General features: G+C 39.9%; 1 protein-coding gene across 8 annotated transcripts in view; it reads right to left on the bottom strand.

Moving 5' to 3' along the window:
- The window catches only part of VPS8 (VPS8 subunit of CORVET complex), a 251,993-nt gene extending 230,264 nt beyond the window's left edge, over positions 1-21,729 (bottom strand). For 7 of the 8 annotated variants that reach the window (XR_009262061.1, XR_009262062.1, XM_058730711.1 and 4 more), the window contains exons 1-4: positions 21,644-21,729; positions 11,342-11,595; positions 10,451-10,519; positions 3,199-3,329 (exon numbers count right to left, since the gene is read on the bottom strand). Coding sequence is in view for 6 of the 8 variants with exons in the window: in XM_058730711.1 (XP_058586694.1) it covers positions 3,199-3,329; positions 10,451-10,519; positions 11,342-11,494 (353 nt within the window). In the remaining 2 variants the exon portion in view is untranslated. Of the gene's footprint in view, positions 1-2,638; positions 2,656-3,198; positions 3,330-10,450; positions 10,520-11,341; positions 11,596-21,643 lie in introns of those variants that run through there. The other variant, XM_058730715.1, reaches the window with a different exon arrangement.
- Between the last annotated feature and the right edge of the window lie 387 nt (positions 21,730-22,116).

The following is a 22,116-nucleotide window of genomic DNA, read 5'->3' as shown; positions in this document are numbered from 1 at the left end:
ACACAGAAACCAATGGAAAAGAACTGAGAGCCCAGACATAAACAGTTATATATACAGTCAACTAATATTTGACAAAGGAGCCAAAAACACTCAATGGGGAAAGAATACAGTCTCCAATAAATGGTGTTGGGAAAACTGGGTAATCACATGCAAAAGGAACTATACCCCTATTTTATATCACTCACAAATTTTATATGAATTAAGTGGATCAAAGACCCAAATATAAGACTTAAGCCATAAAACTCCTAGAAGAAAGCATAGGGGAAAAGCTCCTTGACCTTGGTCTTGAGGGCAATGGGTTTTCTGTATATGACACCAAAAAAGAAAAAAGAAAAAAAAAGGGGGGCAACAAAAGCAAACATAAATGAGACTGTATCAAACTAAAAACCTTTGGCACAGCAAAAGAAAATCAACAAAATTTTAAAAACCCATGGAATAGAAAATATTTGTAAACCAGGGCACCCTGGGTGGTTCAGTCTACTGAGCATCTGACTCTTGATTTTGGCTCAGGTCATGATCTCACAGTTAGTGGGATCCAGCCCCACATCAGACTCTGAGCTCACAGCACTTAAAAAAAAAAGTGCTTAAAGCTTAAAAAAAAAAAAAAAAAAGAAAGAAAGAAAGAAAGAATTTATAAACCATTTATCTGTAAAAGGTTAATATCCAAAATATACAGTAGTTCTCCTTTATCTGGTTTCAGTTACTTGTGGCCAACCACAGTCTAGAAGCAGATAATCCTTCTTCTGAGGTATTGTCAGGTGGTCAACAGTAGCCTAACCTGATGTCAGGCCTTCATCCTTTACCTCACTTCATCTCATCACAGAGGCATTTTATCATCTCAAGTCATTGTTAAGAAGAGGGAGTACAGTACAATAAAATATTTCAAGAGACCATGTTCACATAACTTTTATTACAGTATATTGTTATAATTGTTCTATTTTATTATTGATTGATTATATATAATCTCTTACTGTGCCTAATTTATAAATTAAACTTTATCATAGATATGTACAAAAAGAAACATAGTTTATATAGGATTCAGTGCTATCTGCAGTATATACAGGAAGAAACATAATTTATATAGGATTCAGTACTATCTGCAGTTTTAAGCATCCACTGGAAGTCTTGGAATGTATTCTCAGTGGAAAAGGAAGACTACTACATACGGAACTCTTACACCTCAACAGCAAAAAAAACCCAAACAACTGAAGTTAAACACAGGCAGAGGATCCGAACAGACATTTTTCTGAAGAAGACACACAGGTGGCCAAAAAGCATATGGAAAAATGTTCAGCATCACTAACCATCAGGGAAATACAAACCAAAACCACAATGAGATACTGCCTACGGGGATGGCTATTATCAAAAAGACAAGAGATCACAAGTATTAGTGAGGATTTGAGAAAAGAGAATCCTTGTGTACTGGTGGCAGCCACTATGGAAAACAATATAGGGGTTACCCCCAAAATTAAACATAAAATTACCATATGATCCAGAAATTCCACTTCTGAGGATATATCAAAAAAAAAAAAAAAAATCACTATCTCAAAAAGATATCTCCACTGTGTTCATTACACCATTATTCACACCATTATTCACAATAGCCAAGATATGGAAATAATCTAAGTGTCCACCTTCAAACAAATGGATAAAGAGGTGAGACAGACAGACAGACACACACACACACACACACACACACACACATTATTCAGCCATGATAAAAAAAAAGGAAATCCTACCATTTGCAACAACATGGATGGACTTCGAGGGCCTTATGCCACATGAAATAAGTCACACAGGGAAAGACAAATACTATATGATCTCACTTACATGTGGAATTTTATTTTATTTTATTTTTTTCAACTTTTTTTTTTTTTTTTTTTTTTTTTTGGGACAGAGAGAGACAGAGCATGAACGGGGGAGGGGCAGAGACAGAGGGAGACACAGAAGCGGAAACAGGCTCCAGGCTCTGAGCCATCAGCCCAGAGCCTGACGCGGGGCTCGAACTCACGGACCGCGAGATCGTGACCTGGCTGAAGTCGGACGCTTAACCGACTGCGCCACCCAGGCGCCCCCGGAATTTTAAAAAGCCTACCTCATAGAGGCAGAATAGAACAGTAGCTGTCAGGGGCTGGGGAGTGAAGGAAAAGTGTAGATGTTGGTTAAAGGGTACAACCTTGTACTTGTAAGATAAGTTCTGGGGATGTAATGTACAGCATGATGTAACAGCATTATCTAACAATAATGTATTATATACTTGAAAATTACTAAAAGAGTAGATCTTAAATGTTCTTACCACAACAGAAATGGTAATTATCTGAGGTAATAAAGGTGTTAACTAACCCTATTGTGGTAATCATTTCACAATACATAGTATATCAAAGAATCACATTGTATATGTTACATTTAACCAATGTTATACATCAGTTATATCTCAATAAAGCTGGAAAAAAAAAAAACATTTATCTATTTGTAGGAGATAGTGATGGACAGGTAAATATATCCAGCAATGGTCCCTATCCAACAAGAGTTGACAACCTAAAGAAGACAACACTAATACAGGCAACATTTAAGAAAGGAAAAATACACATGACTTTATCAACATTAAAGTTACACATGAATTCAATAAAGTATTTACATTATGCTTCCTCCACTTCTCTTTCCTTTTCATGTGCTCTCCAAGAATTTGGAAGGTGAAAAGCAGCCAAAATGAAGTTATTTAGGGTTAGAAATCTTTTTCCCAAATCTTGAATCATTTTGTGATTCTCCTCTGAACCCATTCCAAAGGAATGAAGGAATGCTGGAGCTGACCGGAGAGTGGGAGGAAGGGGGTGGGGAGTGCAGAGAGCACAGGGTGACGAAATGAACCTAGCTCCATGTTTCCACCACAGACACAGTGCCGAGTTTGACCAATGCTTCCTCCGAAGGCTCTACTGCTTCCGGAAGTCCCTGGCTGTTATTATGGCTTCCTGCTGGGGGTGCAGAGGACAGTGGTCATGGCATGCACCTTTTCATTATTCTCTCCCCTCAGTAGTGCCAAAATCTTTAGGGTCTACTAAGCATATTATTTCCACCCAAGTGGGCCTTCCATTCCCTATGCAAAGGCTTCAGCAGACCATACCACACCAAAGAGAGATTTACATTTTAAATGATCAAATATTTCAACCATATGCCAGTGTGATTTACATGAATACCTACCTTTTTAAGTTGGTCCTGTCACCACTATCTGAACTTGCCACAGACGAAGTATCATAGGAGTGGGAATCAATAGTATCAATGTTTAACAATGTAGGGTCCTCCAGAACAAAAGACTCCTCTTCATCATCAGTCTAAATTGGAAGAATATGGATCAATAAACTCACAATTCCAAATACCCTGTAAGTCAGACAAGCATAAATGTGTTCTCTAAAATGCTCACATGCTTATTTCTGCTTTTCATCTCTTTTCCAAGCATTGTTATTGACTAGAGAAGCATAGAAAATTAATTTCCAAATCTAGATAGATATCTGTCTCTACAAAGAGTTCGCTCCAAAAATTTCTTCCTTGTAGCAGGAAGCAGCAGAAGCAGTTATGCAAATTATTGTTAGCAGCTAAACACTTCTTAAAATTCAAACCCGTAAATAAGCTTTACTAGTTAACTAACAGCCAGTAGCTAATTAGAAGAAAACAAATACTACCTGACTACAAATAGTATACCATGAGAAATAGGACAAACAACAGAAAAGCATTCTGGGTTAGGAAAACCATAAGGGACTCTTAAAAACTGAGAATAAACTGAGGGTTGATGGAGGGGTGGGAGGGAGGGGAAAGTAAGTGATGGGCATTGAGGAGGGCACCTGTTGGGATGAGCACGGGGTGTTGTATGGAAACCAATCTGACAATAAATTTCATATTAAAAACAAAACAAAACAAAAAACAAAAAAATAAAATAAAATAAAAATAAAACAGTGTGGAAAAAAAAAAAGAAAGAGCATCTGCAAACACAGTGATTTCATAAGGTGAATTTTACTCCTAGAAAAGGAAGAAGTCCCAAATGACTGGAATATTATGAGGAGTTAGAGTGATCCTAGAAAGATAAGCTAGGACCAAATTATAAAAAGCTTTATATTCCATGAGCCAAGTGACAGCAGGGCCTATGTCCTCCTTGTCTACCACTATATCCCTACTGCCCAGTACAATGCCTGGCATATAATTACTACTCATTCATCTACTGAATTAGTGTACTGTATATAGTAGACAATAGGAAGGAAACCGAGATGTTTTAAGAAGTAGGCACACATGATGGGACCAACGTTTTATAAAGATAAATGGGGCAGCAGGAAGATGGATGAGTGTAGTCAGGGAAACTGAGACAAAGAAACTATTAAGAACCTGTAACAAGGTAGGGGCACCCGGGTGGCTCAGTTGGTTAAACATCTGACTTCAGCTGAGGTCATAATCTCGTGTCTTGTGGGTTCGAGCCCCACATCGGGCTCTGTGCTGACAGTTCAGTACCTGGAGCCTGCTTCAGATTCAGTATCTCCCTCTCTCTCTGCCCCTCCCCCACCCCCACGCACACGCACGCACTCTTTCTCTCTCAAAAATAAAAAATAATTTAAAAGGAACCAGTAACAAAGCTATTGCAGTGTCAAGGGAAAAGAAAGAGGAGGGCGCCTGGGTGGCTCAGTCCATTAAGCATCCAACTTCAGCTCAGGTCATGATCTCATGGCTGGTCAGTTCGAGCCCCACGTTGGGCTCTGGGCTGACAGCTCAGAGCCTGGAGCCTGTTTCAGATTCTGTGGCTCCCTCTCTCTCTGCCTCTGCCCCACTCGTACTCTGTTTATCTCTCAAAAATAAATAATAAACATTAAAAAAAATTTTTTTAAAGGCGGGGAGTGGAGCTTAAGAACTCATCAGAAGAGGTCAAGAGAAGGAATAATGAAAGAGACATTACTGAGAAAACCCAAAGTCCCTGGCTACCATTTTTTTTTTTTTTAACGTTTATTTTTGAGAGAGTACACAAGCAGAGGAGGGTCAGAGAGAGGGGGAGACGCAGAATCTGAAACAGGCTCCAGGCTCTGAGCTGTCAGCACAGAGCCCAATGCAGGGCTTGAACTCATGAACCGAGAGATCATGACCTGAGCCAAAGTTGGACGCTTAACGGACTGAGCCACCCAGGTGCCCCCCCCCCTCCCCACTACTATTTAATGGCAGGGGATGGGAGGTGGGGACGTCAGGGGGAAATCAAAGAGGATTCCAAGGTTTCTAGCTTGAACAACTAGGCAAAAGGTAATACTTCTGAGATAAAAAGCAGAATAGCAGATAAAGCAGAATGAGGAGTTCAGCTTTGAACAGGTTGATTCTGAACAACAGACATTAAAGAAAAATGTTCTGATCATACTCCTCTTTCAGCTGGACTACGTTCTGCCTTACCACTTCCATTAAAACTCATTATCTCCACTTTCTCCACCATTGCTAGCCACTACTACCTTTGCTGAAGTTACCAGCCAAATTCACAGGCCTATTTTCAGGTAACGTGCCCTTGTCCCCTTGGCATCATTTAACACTACAACCATTCCCTCCCTACTTCTTGGAACTTTCTCTTCCCTTGGCTTCCAGTGCATCCCTTTTCTGCTACTCCTCCCAACTTACGAGGTCTCTTCTACCCGTCATGTTCTCTATTTTCTGATCAGCCAAACCTTTAAATCATGCTATTCCCTGGGATTATATTCTTAGCTCTCTTCCTACTTCACACACTTTCTATATGAGCAAGCTAATCCCTACTTATAGCTTGAAGTACTATGTCATGCTAATGACTCCAAAATCTGCATCTTCAGTATCAACATTTCTCTTGAGGTTCAGGCCCATATTGCCAACTGCTTTTCATATATCTACACACATGCACACACACCTGCTAAAAACAAGATTAGAACCACAAGGAGAGATGGTCTCTTGAGAACCGGACAGAGGTGGGACAACTGCCTTAGGAAAGGAAAGGAAAGAACTCAAAAATTAGAACTGCAGCACCAAGAAGCAAGAGGGCTAATCAGAATCTTACCTGATTTTCTTAAGCACCCTGAGGATGTAATTAAAGAAAACAGATCCATTAAATGAAGCCAGGGTTGAGGACTTACAAAATACATGAAAGAAAAAATGAAAGAAGAGAACTGAGCTTATCAATAAGGCTGAATTTAAAACTACTAGCTACACAGCAGAGATATTAATTTTCCCACACTGATGCATAAAATCTACATAATCCTTTCAAATTTCATTGTGTGTCTGTGTGTCTGTATGTGTAAACTAATAAAGTGATTCTAAAATTTACATGATGCAGAAGACCAAGAATAAGCAAGGCAACCTTGAAGAACAACACCAAAGATTTGAAACTACTAGTTATCAAGACCTATCATAACAAACATTAGAATGTGGTATTAGGGCGAGTATAGAAAGACCAATGGAATCAGACCCACACAAAAATGATCACCTGATTTAAAACAAAAGTGACACCACAGAAAAGAATATTTTTTTTCAGTAAATGGTGCTGGCTCATACCTCACACCACCACACACAAAAAATTCCAGATGAATCACAGACCAAAGTTTAAAAGGCAGAACAATAAAGATATTAAAACAAGATAGTATCATCATGACCTCAGAATTTTCAAAATTTTCTCAAAACAAGACACACAAAAACACTAACCATAACAGAAAACCAAAATAAGCTGAACTACATTAAGAACTTCTGCTCATCAAAAGAAACCATTAAAAGAGTGAAAAAGTAACCCACAGAATGGAAGAAGATATTTGTAATACATATACCTAATAAAGGGCCTATATACATCACATGTAAAGAACTCCTACAGGGTGCCTGGGTGGCTCAGTCGTTTAAGCATCTGACTCTTGGTTTCAGCTCAGATCATGAGTTTACGGTTTCATGAGTTCGAGCCCCACATCAGGCTCTGCACTGGCAGGGTAGAGCCTGCTTGGGATTCTCTCTCTTTCCTTCGCTCTCTTCCCCTCCCCTGCTCATGCTGCCTCTGTCTCTCTCAACATAAACAAACTTAAAAAAAAAAATTTTTTTTTTTAACGTTTTATTTATTTTTGAGACAGGGAGAGACAGAGCATGAACAGGGGAGGGTCAGAGAGAGGGAGACACAGAATCTGAAACAGGCTCCAGGCTCTGAGCTGTCAGCACAGAGCCCGATGCGGGGCTTGAACTCACGGACTGTGAGATCATGACCTGAGCCGAAGTCGGCCACTTAACCGACTGAGCCACCCAGGCGCCCCTAAAAAAATTTTTAAAAAGAACTCCTGTAAGCTTAAAAAAAAAAAAAAAAAGTGAGCAAAAGACATGAAAAGGCAATTCACAAAAGAGATATCCAAAAGCCCAAAACCTATGTCAAAATACCCAATTTCATCAGTCTTCAAAGAGAGAAATTCAGATTAAAACAATGATGTGATACCACTGTACATGGATACAGTGAAAAAGAGAAAATTCAAAAGTTGATGAGGCTATGGTATTCAGCACTCTCATATACTGCTGCTGGAAGTATGTATTATTCCAACCACTCTAAAAAAACCTAAGGCGGGGCACTCAGCTCAGTGGGCTGAGTGTCCGAATTCGGCTCCGGTCATGACCTCACAGTTCATGAGTTAGAGGCCCACATTGGGCTCGCTGCTGTCAGCACAGAGGCCACTTCAGATCCTCTGTCTCTGTCTCTCTCTCTGCCCTTCCCCCACTTGCACTCTCTCTCTCTCTCTCTCAAAAAGAAATAAACATAAAAACAACACCTGCGGCAATATCTACTAAAGCTGAACATACCCGTATCTGATGACCTAGAAATTCTATTCCTAAGTATATAACCAACAGAAATGTGTGTGTATATATATATGTGTATAAACATACCTAAAGACATGAATAAGAATATTCACAGCAACTTTTCATAGTAGCCAGAAATTAGATATTATACAAATGCCCGTCAAAAGTAGAATGAACAATGGTATACACATAATATAAAGAGTTTTATGTATGGGAATGAATAATTACATACAAAAATATGAGTGAATCTAATAAAATATGGAGGAAAACAGATCAGACACACAAAAGCACATACTGTATAATTCCACTTATATGAAGTTCAAAGCAGGCAAGCTGATCAATGCTATAAGTTAGAACTGTGATTATCCTCGGCTTAGGTACTCAAGGGGCACAAGAAGAGGTTCTGGGGTGTTAGTGATGTTTTATTTCTTCATCTGGATTCTAGCTGCACAGGGCATTCAATTTGTGAAAATTCACCAAACTATACACTTACAATTTGTGCACTTTTTCTATATGTATGTTACACTTCAATAAAAAGTTCAAAATAAATTTCTGGCTGCACAGTAGTAATGAAGTGAAGCAGGAATTTCCCAGACTGGAAGACTAGGAAGGATGAAGAGACTTGGTCCTGATTAGGCCAAAGAATAGGTTTAATGGAAGAAAAAGGTGGGGAGGTGGGGAGGTGGGCAGGCGGCTATGGTGAAAGAATGGAATTTCACAACTAAAAACCTCAGAGGTAGCACAGTTTCAAATGATGACAAGGCCTAGGAACATTATTTCATACCCTAAATTCTGAGATTTAGGATATCTCAATAATCTCTAACTTTCCAAACTATAACATATCTTGGATGCCCATTTCTTCCCAGCTTCTCTTCAGGTTGACATTAATGAACATTACTGAATACGTACACCCACATATCACATATCCTGGAGCAAGTGCTTACTTACACTTTGCATTTTTGCCCTTTCCATTTTGTCCTTTTCTAAAATCATTTTAATACTTTCTCCCCCTGTAGTCTTCATAATGTTCTACAACTTAAATTTTTACTTTCACTTATCCACCTGCCTAGCTCCTTGGAGGTGTGAAGGCTAGCCAAGTTGCAGTCCTATGTCTCTCCCAAAGTCAGAGACAGTCATACGACATTTTATAATCCTGGCATCTAACACTATGACCCAAATACCTGAGGCACCCAAATTACTACTGAGGATGATAACAGTATTATCTTCTCAGTAAGCCACTAATGACTGCACTTACTGTTACTTAAGTAAATTGTGCAAAGATGGTTTTTCTTCATTATGAACCTGTTTCATTCATGAGCATTTTCTTCGCCATTTGTGCACAAATATGATTAAATATGGCTTTATACACAACGTTCTAAGATTACTTTTATTTCACACTTAGTGAAATGAGGATGTGATTAAGATGTTAACAAAAATGACTAAGATTACTCTCTTCATCTCTAAATGAAAGATTTCCTATTAGAAAGCAATAAATATCACTGTAATTGGTTAATCTTTCATTGACCAAAGCCTTGTCAAAATTTAAAATGTTTAAGTCTTAGCACAGATCATACATTTTTGAAGTTAAAATATATTCAAAGTAACAGCAATATCAAACTGATGCAAAAAATAGATATCAAAGTCATACAAGAAAAATAAAAGATACAATTCACAGAGAAAGTAGTCCACATCCTACAAAGTGTTGCCTATAACCCCAAAAGTATAGGTAAAAAAACAAAAACCAAGACTCAACTTATTCAAAGCTATGGGATCAGTAGGCATTTCTTTTGGGGAACCTATGCCTCGTTATCTGTTAGAAAACTATAGATCTGAAGTAGATTAACACACTTAAAAAATCTTTCTTGTATTAGAACCTAACACTTCCAAGAGGAGTCTCAAGCAAGTTTTTAAAAGATCAAGAAGACAGAGTTAAAGAACTGTCAGCAGACGCAAGGTACATAAAAACTCACATACTTCACCAACATGTTACTGCCACCAAGCTCCTTTATAAAGTCTTTATGATCCGCTAATTCAGAAAGTAACATCATTTCAAAACTGACAAACTTTTTAACAAAGATGGCACCCATAAGACAAACTGTGCAAGTTTTGTTTTCTTTACACAGAAGAGTGATGAGGTGCATTTCAAGGCTGCAGCTGCTCTCTACTATCAGAGGATGGGTTGAGTATCACTCATAGAGAGGACATTATCGAAACATTATACAAAGCTCCAGAGTGACACAAATTTAGTATTTTAGCTTGCTTCATAAAACATTTTTTCAAATCTACCAAGTATGAGGCATTGTACTTGGCACAGGCATGAAAAGACACGGCTTCTGCCCTTGAGAAGTTCATAATCTAGGTGAACACTGTCCAACAGAACTTTGTGCAACAATGGAAATATTCTGTATCTGTTCTGTCCACCTTAGTAGCCACTAGCCACATGGGGCAACTGAGCACCTAAAATACACCTTGCACAACTGAGAGATTGAATTTTTCATTTTTATTGAACTATAATTAATTTAAATCTAAATTGCTCCATGTGACTAGTGGCTCCCATACTGGACAGTGCAGATCTAGATACATACACTATAATTAATCCAAAAGCATTAAAATCAATTCCATAAAATGACAATGATCATTAATACATACTTACCTCATTGAGTATGCTTTCCAGTGTTGGAGGCGTATCAACTTGAGGAATATCAAATTCCTTGTCATCAATCTAAATAGAGAAAAGAAACTAATGCTCATATAATGCTGCTCTCCCTCTTAGAATCGTGGGAGTGCTTTAATTTATTAGAACCATTACAAATTAAAGAGATAAACATACCAACAAACTGATCACGCAGAGCACCAACCCAATAGCCCACGTTAATAAGGTCAAAAGACTACAGAATTGTTTCCTCTCCTATCCACATATTCAGTGGTTATTAAAAACAAATATGCAGTAACTGCAACATCCTGACAGCCCTTTCCAGAAAGCTTCTGTTCAAGGACTCAGGCATCTGCATTCTTAAATAGTATAAAACAGCATGTCTTATGACAAGCCCCAATTTTCTAAGTGTAAAAAGCAATATACAGAGCAATGTACAACATCATAAGCGATATACAAAGGTCTGACATTGCCTTTCTTAGTTATTTCATAAATTATGGTGAGAAATGATTAGGTCAAACAAATTGCCATTAAATATTCTCCTGGTCACAAAAACTTATTAATATCAAATCAATGGGAGAAAAGTCACTTCATAAGATTTCTAAACCTACCACTAGCTCTGTGACCTTGAGCATCTAGTTAACATAGTCAGCTGTACTTCAGTTTCTTCCTCTATGAAGTGGCTTATCAGAGTGTGTGAAGCTCGAATGAGAACATATGTTAAAACTGTTTCATAAATGGTAAATGTACACAAATGAAGACTGATATGACCTCATAAACCTGTTCATAGACTTCTACTAATTCATGTGAAAATGATAAAAAGTCTTTAGGTTCTAACTCTAACCAACGTTCTGGTTAAATAACATCATTTGACAAAAGTTGAATTTTTACCAGATCATTTTTGAACTCCAGTTCCTTGTCCAGATCTATGTAAGAAAATTTTGAAAGCGAAGCTTCAAGATTGAAAGACTTATTCAGTTCTTCTTCTGTAGTCTTGGCACAAAGGCTCTGTTCCACATTTTCATGGTCTGGTTCGTTTTCCATATTTACTTATAATAATTGTAGTTCAGTCAATCCAAGCAAGTTTTTGTTTGTTTTGTTTTGATTTTTGGCCTTAGATCATGATGACCTGAATGATCTGATCTCTTTTTAAAAAAGAAAAAATATACACCATTTAGATTTCATCAATTGGACATTTCAAAGACGTACTTGGTTAGACTTGTGTGAAAATGGATTCTTCATTCAATCACCTGACTGTGAAGCAAAGAGAAATCAATCCTAGGGTTTGAGGTATGATACTGGGGAAGAGCTTCTATGGAAGCACAGAGGAGACATATCTCACTATGGAGTCTGGGAAGGGGTCCACCACCCAAAGTCATTAAGTCTGGTGATAGTGATAGACTTGGGATAAGTTCAGCCACTAGACTTGGGACCAAACAGATTTATGTTTTAAGAGAATAAGGGTAAATTGGTGCCAAGAACTGCAATTAACCACCCCCCCCCACATTACACTCCTAAACCCCACAAATCTCCAGTTCCCCTGGAGAAAAGCATACACATCAGTTTTGTTGTTGGCATCCATCAACAGTTGGCTTAACCAACTGAGCCACCCAGGTACCCCAATAAATAAGCTTTTTAAAAAAATAAAATAGAGTTGAAAATTAGTTGCTGTTATTGTTTTTTTTAATGCCTAAAATTCACTGACAATTTTATCCAACTAGGCTCATTGTTTTTTAGTACTGATGATGAATTTCACTTTGTTCCAAGTTTCAATTTTTATCAGATTAAAAGAAACGAGTAACTACTATATGTAAGACATGTAGACTCATGAAGACAGATTTTTCAAGAGCTGAAACCAATTTTTCTTGCTAGTACATTTGGTATATTACCAAATACAGACTAATTTCTTTCACATGTTACAGAAGATAGACTAAAGCTCTGTTCTACAAACACATGATATCAAATACATTCCTAGAAGACATAAGTGAGGGCACTCTGTATCTGGCAACATTTGAAAGTAGCTTTCCAATCTCAGGTACTAAACATATTTCCCCCTTTGCAATGAGCCAAGGGCAGAAGCAATATTAACAATAATATGACTTTCTTCGAAGAGCACTGAATTGACTCATGACAAATTCCTTGTTAATAAAGTTCTCTCCTATTTGCTCCACTTAGGAAAAATGATTACAATTAGTCAAGGAATGTTCGCAAACATGCACAATCTAATACACATTCAGTGATTCCTGAGGACAGTTATTAAGTTTTATCCTTACACATTAAAAAAAAGAATGGAAAAGACAATAGCCCCCCCCCAAAACACTTTTATTTAAATGATTTAATAACCTAAAATATTTCACTCTTCACATTCGTCTTTCTAAAACAACTCATAAAGGAAAACAATTTTTTTTCTGGCTCTTTTTTTATATCTCCTATCTGGTATTAGTTAAGAGGTTCTCAGGGCAGCTCAGCATCTATGAACACCAATACCACATTCAAGAAGTTTCAAATGATCAAGCATCCCCTAAACAAAGAGTACCATCTTGCCATGCTACTCTACTCCACTTTCAACCTTCACTTCACCAAGTTCCTATTATTGTGATATGCTGGCAAAGTGGAAAGAACATAAGCCAAACAGTCCATTAAAATCAGGTTTGACTTTGGGCTTTACCAGCTCCAATCTGTGACCCTGGCTAATTTGTCTACCCTTTCTGAGCCACTCTATTTCTATATCTTGGAAGATGAAATATTGTGGCCATATATGTTTTTGCCCATAACAGCACCTCTTGTTGGAGGAAGGGCTCCTTCAAACCATGTGGTTCTTGTGGAGGCTGCCAATCAAAACTCCCCTAGTAACAGAGACTGCATAATGTAGCCAGAGTGCTTCAGGGGGATTCATTAAAATGGAACTGGTGAGGGGCGCCTGGGTGGCGCAGTCGGTTAAGCGTCCGACTTCAGCCAGGTCGCGATCTCGCGGTCCGTGAGTTCGAGCCCCGCGTCAGGCTCTGGGCTGATGGCTCGGAGCCTGGAGCCTGTTTCCGATTCTGTGTCTCCCTCTCTCTCTGCCCCTCCCCCGTTCATGCTCTGTCTCTCTCTGTCCCAAAAATAAATAAAAAACGTTGAAAAAAAAAAAAAATTTAAAATGGAACTGGTGAGGAAAAGCTGCTTCCACTGTGTTCTAAACAATGAATAGTAAGGCTGAGCAGCACCCCCACCCTACACCCCACCCTGTTCTGCAGAAAAAAAGGAGGTCATTTATTCAATACATATCAACTAAGCACATACTATAAATGCCACTGGAGATCCACCACTACGGACTCAATTTACATCCTAGAAACAGATTCTCTAACAATAATAAAATCAACCTACAAAAAGAACCAGAGAAGATGAGGAAGGGGTGTCCTGATACCACTCAGGCCCCCTTATTCCAGTCTTGTATGATGTTCGCTCTAGCCACAGTCTTCTGGTGGTTTGGCTGTATAAGCCAGCATACTCTCCCAACTCTTTTTTTTTTTTTCTTTTTAAACTTACAATGGAGAGTCCTGACTTTTAGGAATGCAGCTACCTATTCTGCAGAGCTACTGTGAGGAATATATTAGATTATGACTATAAAGCATTTAGAATAATGCCTGGACACAGAATAGGTTTTCAAGAAATACTAGCTATTATCATTTAAAATTTCCTCAAGATTTCCAAATTCTTCCAGAGCTAAACATCCTGAAACAATATCCAGTACTTCTGTAACAGTCTGGCCAGTGTTAAGCTTATCATAAGGATACCTTACTGGAAGAGTACACTTACTTCTGCTCTCAGAAGTTTCTTTATGAGCTAAATGTTAAGGGTTTTATCTAAGACTAGTACAGCCCCCAGTAAAGCATCAGAGACCCTTCAGGAAAAACGTTTAATTATTATAATAAGTGTCATATACTACTAATTCATTCTAAAATTGTGCTTTTAGGGGTGTCTAAGTGGCTCAGTTGGTTGAGGATCCGACTCATGATTTCAGCTCAGGTCATGATCTCAGAGTCCTAGGATTAAGCCCCACATCAGGCTCTGTGTAGAGTGTAGAGCCTGCTTAGGATTCTCTCTCTCCCTCTGCCCCTCTCCCCAGCTCACACTCGCTTGCAAGCACTCTCTCTCTCTCTCTCTCTCTCTCTCAAATAAATAAATAAATAAATAAATAAATAAATAAATAAATAAATAAATATAATTGTGCTTTTACATCAACTTCCTCTTTTATCAGTTACCAGCAATTACACTTTTATGTTAGAGAGCAAATTTATGCAACCCAAATAGACCTAGGAAACAAAAGGTCACCATGCTCGGATTTTCTTTAAAAAAGGAGTCCACTAGAGCAGTGTTTCCAATTTTTTTTAGAAATTGAGCTGTGCTTGAATCTACCTGCAGTAAGTAAAATACCCAGTGATGTCTGTCCTGATCTCCAGAACCTATGACTCTGTTACCTTAAATGTCCAAAGGAACTTCACAGAGGTGATAAAATGAAGATCTTGACTTGGAGAGATTATCCAGGATGAGCCATGTTGGCTCAATGAGGGTCTTAAAAAGTGGAAGAGGGAGGCAGAAGAGTGTGTCAGAGAAAGAGATAAGACAATAAAAGCAGGGTCACAGAGACGCTGTGTTGCAGGCTTTGAAGGAGTCAAAGAATTTAGGCAGTCTCTAGAAGCTGCAGAAGGCAGAAATGGATTCTCTCCCAGAGCCTCTAGAAGGACCCCAGCCCTGCACAGCTTGATCTTGGCCTAGTAAGAGCAGTGCTGCTCTCGTGAACTAAAGAACTGTAAAATGATAAATCTGTGTTTTAACCTACATTTGGGGTAATTTGTTACAGCAGGAATAAGAAATGAATACACTATCCGGGTGCCTAGGTGGCTCAGTTGGATACGCAGCTGACTTCGGTTCAGGTCATGATCTCACAGTTTATGGGTTCAAGCCCTGCATCGGGCTCTGTGCTGACAGTTCAGAGCCTGGAGCCTGCTTCCAATTCTGTATCTCCCTCTCTCTCTGCTCTTCCCCCACTCCTGCTCTGTCTCTCTCTCTCAAAATTAAATAAACATTTAAAAATTAAAAAAAAAGAGGGCGCCTGGGTGGCTCAGTCGGTTAAGCATCCCACTTTGGCTCAGGTCATGATCTCACAGTTGGTGGGTTCGAACCCCGCGTCGGGCTCTGTGCTGACAGCTCAGAGCCTGGAGCCTGTTTCAGATTCTGTGTCTCCCTCTCTCTCTGCCCCTCCCCTGTTCACGCTCTGTCTCTGTCTCAAGAATAAATAAACACTAAAAAAAAATTTTTTTTAATAAAAAGAAAAAAGAAAGAAAGAAATGAATATACTATCAAACTTCAACTAATTTGTTTCTGGTCACATTGCCAATATTCTGAAATACTAATCCCTCCCTCATGAGTTTGTGTGCCCAAATATTTATTGAGCAAGCTCTTCATTCCAATATGCAGACCAATGATGAAATGTTTAATATATGATGCTTCCTATTACACATGATGCAGACACTGCCTACAGATATCATTTAAGTGATATTCCAGTACTACTGATAATTTCCTTTTAAGACTAATTCTACAACTAGCTTTCCACCCAACCATCCTGCAATCTAGTGTTTCTATAGCTCTTAAGGAGATGCCAAGTCAGACAGTACCTGCAGACAACACAATAGGTAAAATCAATTGTTTCTTAGTCTCTCCCAGAATGAAGTCACATTACTCTGACAGGAAATATCATAAAATCATGATTACCCAGTATGCTGTCATCTTCTGAGTCCTGATAAACTAACATTTTAATAGTTCTGATTTAAGATTATCTGACATCTTGACAGTTCTCAAGGCTATTCCCTCTTAACTAATAAAGTTATTCCCTACCAAGTAATAATAGATTCAAGGATCATTTAAAAATAAATATATGTATCATATAAACAGCAATGACCCCATTTCAACCCTGGTTAACTGAACAAGAACTCTAGAATGTAACCTATATTAGGCAGGGTGACTATGAAACTCTTTGACCAATTTTTTTTGTTGTCACGGTTTTGTTTTCACCTCGGCAGACCTTCCCAACTGTTTTCAAATTCCAGGATCCTATTTAATTCACTGACATTCCTTTCCTCCTAAAAGTGTCATATGAGACACTTTTCACATTATGATGAAATCGAATCAAGTTCTATTTTCTTTTTATAACTTACTGTAGCCCCAGAAAGGTATCACGAAATCATGGTATGGAAACAATTTTACATTCCAACTTTGTTTCCAGCTTTCCCAATCTAAGTATTTCTCTTCTTCCATGGCTTTGTTTTGCTTTGTCTTCTTGTGGTTTGTGAAGAAAAATACAATAGAGGATTAACTTCTATTTGTTTTCTGTGCTCTTTCTCTAGTAAATAGACTCATTCTGAACAGCTCCCCAATGCCTACTGTATAAAATTCCAAAATCTAAGCCTAGGATTCCAGATATCACATGAGCTGACCCTACCTTCCTTTACAACAAAAGGTAACTTGTATTCAGAGTCCTTCAAGAAGAGCTTCCCCTTTCCCTCCATGTCTGCTCGTGCTAGTTCACCTGCCCTTTCCTTTTCCTCTCCATTTATCTAAGTTCCTTCTTTCCTCCCTTCCCTAAGCATCCTCTGAATCCAGAATCCATGTCTTCTTTACAACAGTGCCTTGGCGCTTTCCTCATATTGATTCATTAACTTATCATGTGAGTATGTCTTGTGTACCCAACAGAAATGAAGCGAGGCTTCTTTGTATACTCCACATCAGTAGGCTCGCTGAGTTACATAGCTATGTAGACATTCAATAAATATTTGCTGATTAACAAAAGAATTGGAAGACAGGACTAACACCTGTGTTGCAAATTAAATGTATCAGTTTTATTACCTATAATTGTTATTTGACTCACAGCCTATAGGAATCTGTGCCATAGTAAGCCAAGTTATAATTGAGCTCTACCTTTCTGTAATCAGGCTTGTCAACTACTGTTGATCATATTCATCCCTCAGATATCAGCTAAAACTTTGCTTCCTCAAAAAGACTTTTTTTGTCCTGCTCAACTAAACCAGGTTCCCTGGTAATATGCACCTATAACATTGTTCTCCTCTTTCACTAAACCTGTCACATTGCAATCATTGTTTCAGTGTCTGAACCATGATTCCCTTCCCTCAGGAAGGAAAGGAATGCAGGTTCCAGGAGAGCAAAGACCAGATCTACCTTGTTCACCAATGTATTCCCAATGCTAATCAACCCATCAATCCTTCCCTCCTCTCCTCAATCCCTACCTCCGCCTCCCCCCACCCCCCACCCCCCACCCCACCCCACCCCCCCCCCCCCCAATAAGCAGCCAAGCAACACTACATCACTGGCTTCTAGAGCCCCAAATAGCAGTTCTGGTCATTCAAAATAAGATATGGTTAGTCATTCTACCCCCAAAGCCTCCCACCTTACAAGTTCCATTCTTTGCATCTAGGTGAGATTTTTAAAAATCCGTAACAGTGCTTTTTATTTTTTTTTTAATTTTTTTTTTAAACATTTTTATTTATTTTTGAGACAGGGAGAGACAGAGCATGAACAGGGGAGGGTCAGAGAGAGGGAGACACAGAATCTGAAACAGGCTCCAGGCTCTGAGCCGTCAGCACAGAGCCCGACTCGGGCCTCAAACTCACGGACCGTGTGATCGTGACCTGAGCCAAAGTCGGCCGCTTAACCGACTGAGCCACCCAGGTGCCCCGTAACAGTGCTTTTTAAAAAATGATCATTTAGTTCATGTATAACATGACACAAACTCCACAACTTCATATGTTTTGTGTTCTTTTACATTAACTCAGACTACAAAACCAAGATGAAAACAATGGAGATGCATCCTATGTCCATTCTGTTTACAGGAATTCAACTATTATCTTCAACAAAGAGAAAGAAAAAAAAGAAATGATTCACAAATACATGGGGACTCTGCACACCATTCCACCCAATACTATACACTTCAGGGTGAGCACGCGACAGGAGATGGATATCTGCTGCCTTTTTGGTCTCAGTTCTTGAATGCCTTGTACATAAGTGATCCATTTCATCTGTGCCCAAAATAACAAATAGCATGCTGTTCCAACATGGAAGAAAAACTGGCTGCGTTGCACTTCCTGAGACAGGTCTCCAACCTGGGAGACTCCCTCCCAGGTATTTTTCAGGAGTACTCAAGTTTCACCTTACTCGTGGACTTCAGAAACAGACCCTCTGTTAGACACAATGCTACTATACACTCAGATGAGATGCATACTTGGCTCGAGTTTCTTTCCAAGAATAGGCACATTTAAGCCCACAATGCTCAGAGTGGCCACTATGAAAAAGCCCAAACCTGTTTCCCTTTCTCTTCTCTTGGTAAATGTCTAAATGAGAAGAGTAATTATTTGAAACTTAGGAAATACATATAGAACAACAAATGTTAAAAATAAAAGTGAGGGGGGCACCTGGGTGGCTCAGTCGGTTAAGCGTCCGACTTCAGCTCAGGTCATGATCTTACAGTTTGTGAGTTCGAGCCCCACATCAGGTTCTGTGCTAACAATTCGGAGCCTGGAGCCTGCTTCAGATTCTGTGTCTCCCTCTCTCTCTGCCCCTCCCCTGCTCACGCTCTGAGCATGGTGCTAAGTTACTGCCATGAACCATCAGGCACAACCTTCAAGGTGCCACATTCTAAAAAAGAAAAAACTGGGGCGCCTGGGTGGCTCAGTCGGTTAAGCATCTGACTTCTGCTCAGGTCATGATCTCACCGTCTGTGAGTTCGAGCCCCATGTCGGGCTCTGTGCTGACAGCTCAGAGCCTGGAGCCTGTTTCAGATTCTGTGTCTCCCTCTCTCTCTGACCCTCCCCTGTTCATGCTCTGTCTCTCTCTGTCTCAAAAATAAATAAACGTTAAAAAAAAAATGAAAAGCTTTAAAATAAATAAAAATAAATAAAAAAGAAAAAACTAATCCCTATAATATACAAAATAATGGTAAGATCCATGTCTACAAACATCTATATTATGCATAAACCCTAATATTATTCATCAATTTTATATCAATGTGTACAGAGGTAAGTGAAATGAGACAGGAAAAAAAATCACTTCTTTCCAGCTTCCAGTAGGTCCTTAGTATTATAAGAATTAGACCCACCCCACCCTTAGAGAACTTCTCCTAAGAAGTACATGGGCTTTGTGTAGACTGAAATATATTCCCCTTTCTTCTTTCCTAAATTGGTACGAGTGAATTCTTTTCAGTTAAATGCACAAGATAGGATTCCATTCAGTTGCAGGCTGAGTAGATAGTAGCCTTCCCACCCATCTTAATTAGCTCCCAATTGTCATCTCAATTTCTCTTGGTTAGGGGGTCGAGAAGGATGTGGAGTCACAAGAGATTTTTTTTTTTAAGAGCAAAAGGAAACTTCTTACTGAACCACAGAAGAAAAACAAATTTGATTATGGTTAAAACATCCCTTCAACATCTTTCCTTTGGAAAACTGCTCGTCCTACACTCCAACCTAGCCGGAAGAGTAGGACATGACATTCTGGTATCCGTTCAGCCAGTCACTATCCTTCCCTGGAATCTGTAAATACTGAAGGTAGGAGTTTTCTCTTTGTTCTGGGAAGATGTTAACACAGGGGCTGTTACACAGAAATGAAGATAATTCAAACATTAATTCAAGATTCAATTAAGACTCGAACAGTTCGAGTCTATATCTATATAGAGATTACACCTGACACTGTGAATCAAGACACTATCTAACCTCTGTGAAAAGTAGAAACAGATGGAAAGTTAAACATACTTCCTTAAGTTGAAAACGCCTTACTTTTAATTCACCTACATAACTGACATCTGGTATCACAATGGTTGACATCTCTATAAAAGAGTGACAAACGACTATAAAGTGCCAAGAAGCCTCAATATTCCGAAGACAAAAAACATCCATCTGCTGATGCTGGTTCAGGTGCAAAGAAAATATATAAAGGATAATCAACATACTATTATCTTAGCGCTCTAGAAAGAATTTTTTCACATGTCTCTTTAACATATGAAGCCCAGTAGTTCAACCAGAATCCCCCCCCACACTTATCTTTTATTATGCTTTCTATGGAACAGGCCACCTGTTGACAGAGGATTCAGTATCCATTTACTCTCTCCTTAAAGTTAACCATAAGCAAACCCATGTCTTCCACAAACATGTAGATTCTCCATCCCCATTTGTATTAGACTTCAAACACACACACACCTGACATGTAATTAACTACCTCTCAATCACAGACATCTGAAGGAGAGGTGGTCCCACAAGTCAACCTCCATGATTGTTTTGCTTGTGTTTTCTTTTAATGGGGGGGAAGAGTGTGGTAGACGGTGGGCATGCAGAGGACACAAGCCTTCCTGTCCATTTCTAGTATGAGTCTAATATTAGGAGGTTATGGAAGAGGCATGCCTAGTTGAAGAAGGTTCCCAGCTCTTCCTGACAACCCATGGCCATGGAACCTCCCTAGCTGACCCTACTTCATCACACCCTACCCTCCCTTTGAAGCACACCCAAACATTTGAGGCAGCTCTGTTTCCCTCTTTCCCCAGATACCACATTTGGGAGAACACAACAGGACACAGGAGTGGCCTCAAACTTTACAGACCCACCTGTCCTCCTGTAGCCCTCATTCTGGAGCACACTTGCAGGCAGAGACAAACAGGAACCAGCCTCACAGGGTGCACATCAATCCTAAGAGGTGGACACCTCATCTAAGCCTTGGCCCCACACTTGGGGAGCACACTTGTCCCGACCTTCAAGAGACAAAGTAGCCTACACCTGTACCAGGGGCCTGAAAGGCGGATTGCACATCTGTTTCATCCGGGGGAGGGTGATCACCCGCCGCCTAGTCTCACAATCAGGAGAAGCGGGTGCACCTGTCCCTCGGCCTCACATTTGTTAGGAAAAAGTGTAAACCGCCTAAGCCAATTCCATGCCAAACGCGGGACACGCCTCTCCGCCCCAGCGTCAACCCTGCCGAGCTCCTGGGCCCCAGTCCAGTTAGTCAGCCTGGGGCTGCTCAGTCAGTCACTCCAGGGCCGCGCCACCGCGCGGGGGAAAGGGCCGAGGCTCAGAAACCCGGCGCGTTCTCCTCCCGCCCGGGGGACAGCCCCTCACTACAGTCCCCACCCCGGTGGCCCGCTCCCAGGAGATTCTTTACCTGCGCTCGCGGCCATTCCAGCCCCAGACCCGCGGCCCACGTGACCCCGCCCCCTGGCTCCAGCCTCACGCATGCGCAGTCTACACCACTGATAGCCACGCTTCCGCTTTCTTCCCCGCACTCTTGTCACTCCTGGGCGGTCCGCCCCCCTACACCACGCCCCCATTTAAAGGGCCAGAGATTCAATGTCTCACACCAGGGACTTAATGGGTGATTAACATCTTGCGGAAGAGGAGAGTGGAAACGTCAGTGAAGCGCAGACCGGTACAAACAAGTCTTTGAAATGGGAAGACAAACGCCTCCAGCCCTATGTCAATGAATTCATCTGGCCTTTAAGAAAGAGACCCTACCTCAGCCAGGCAAGAAAGGTAGTTGATTTCCAGACTTTTGGAATTTGTAACCGGTAAATTTTTACTTAATCTTTTTAAAGACGCACAAAGAATTGCCAGCTTTTTATTTTGCCAAGTAAGGAC

This window comes from Neofelis nebulosa, chromosome 5, assembly GCF_028018385.1.
Source record: "Neofelis nebulosa isolate mNeoNeb1 chromosome 5, mNeoNeb1.pri, whole genome shotgun sequence".
NCBI lineage: Eukaryota > Metazoa > Chordata > Mammalia > Carnivora > Felidae > Neofelis > Neofelis nebulosa.
Note: the sequence above shows the minus strand (reverse complement) of the source record. Positions and strands in the feature narration are given on the sequence as shown.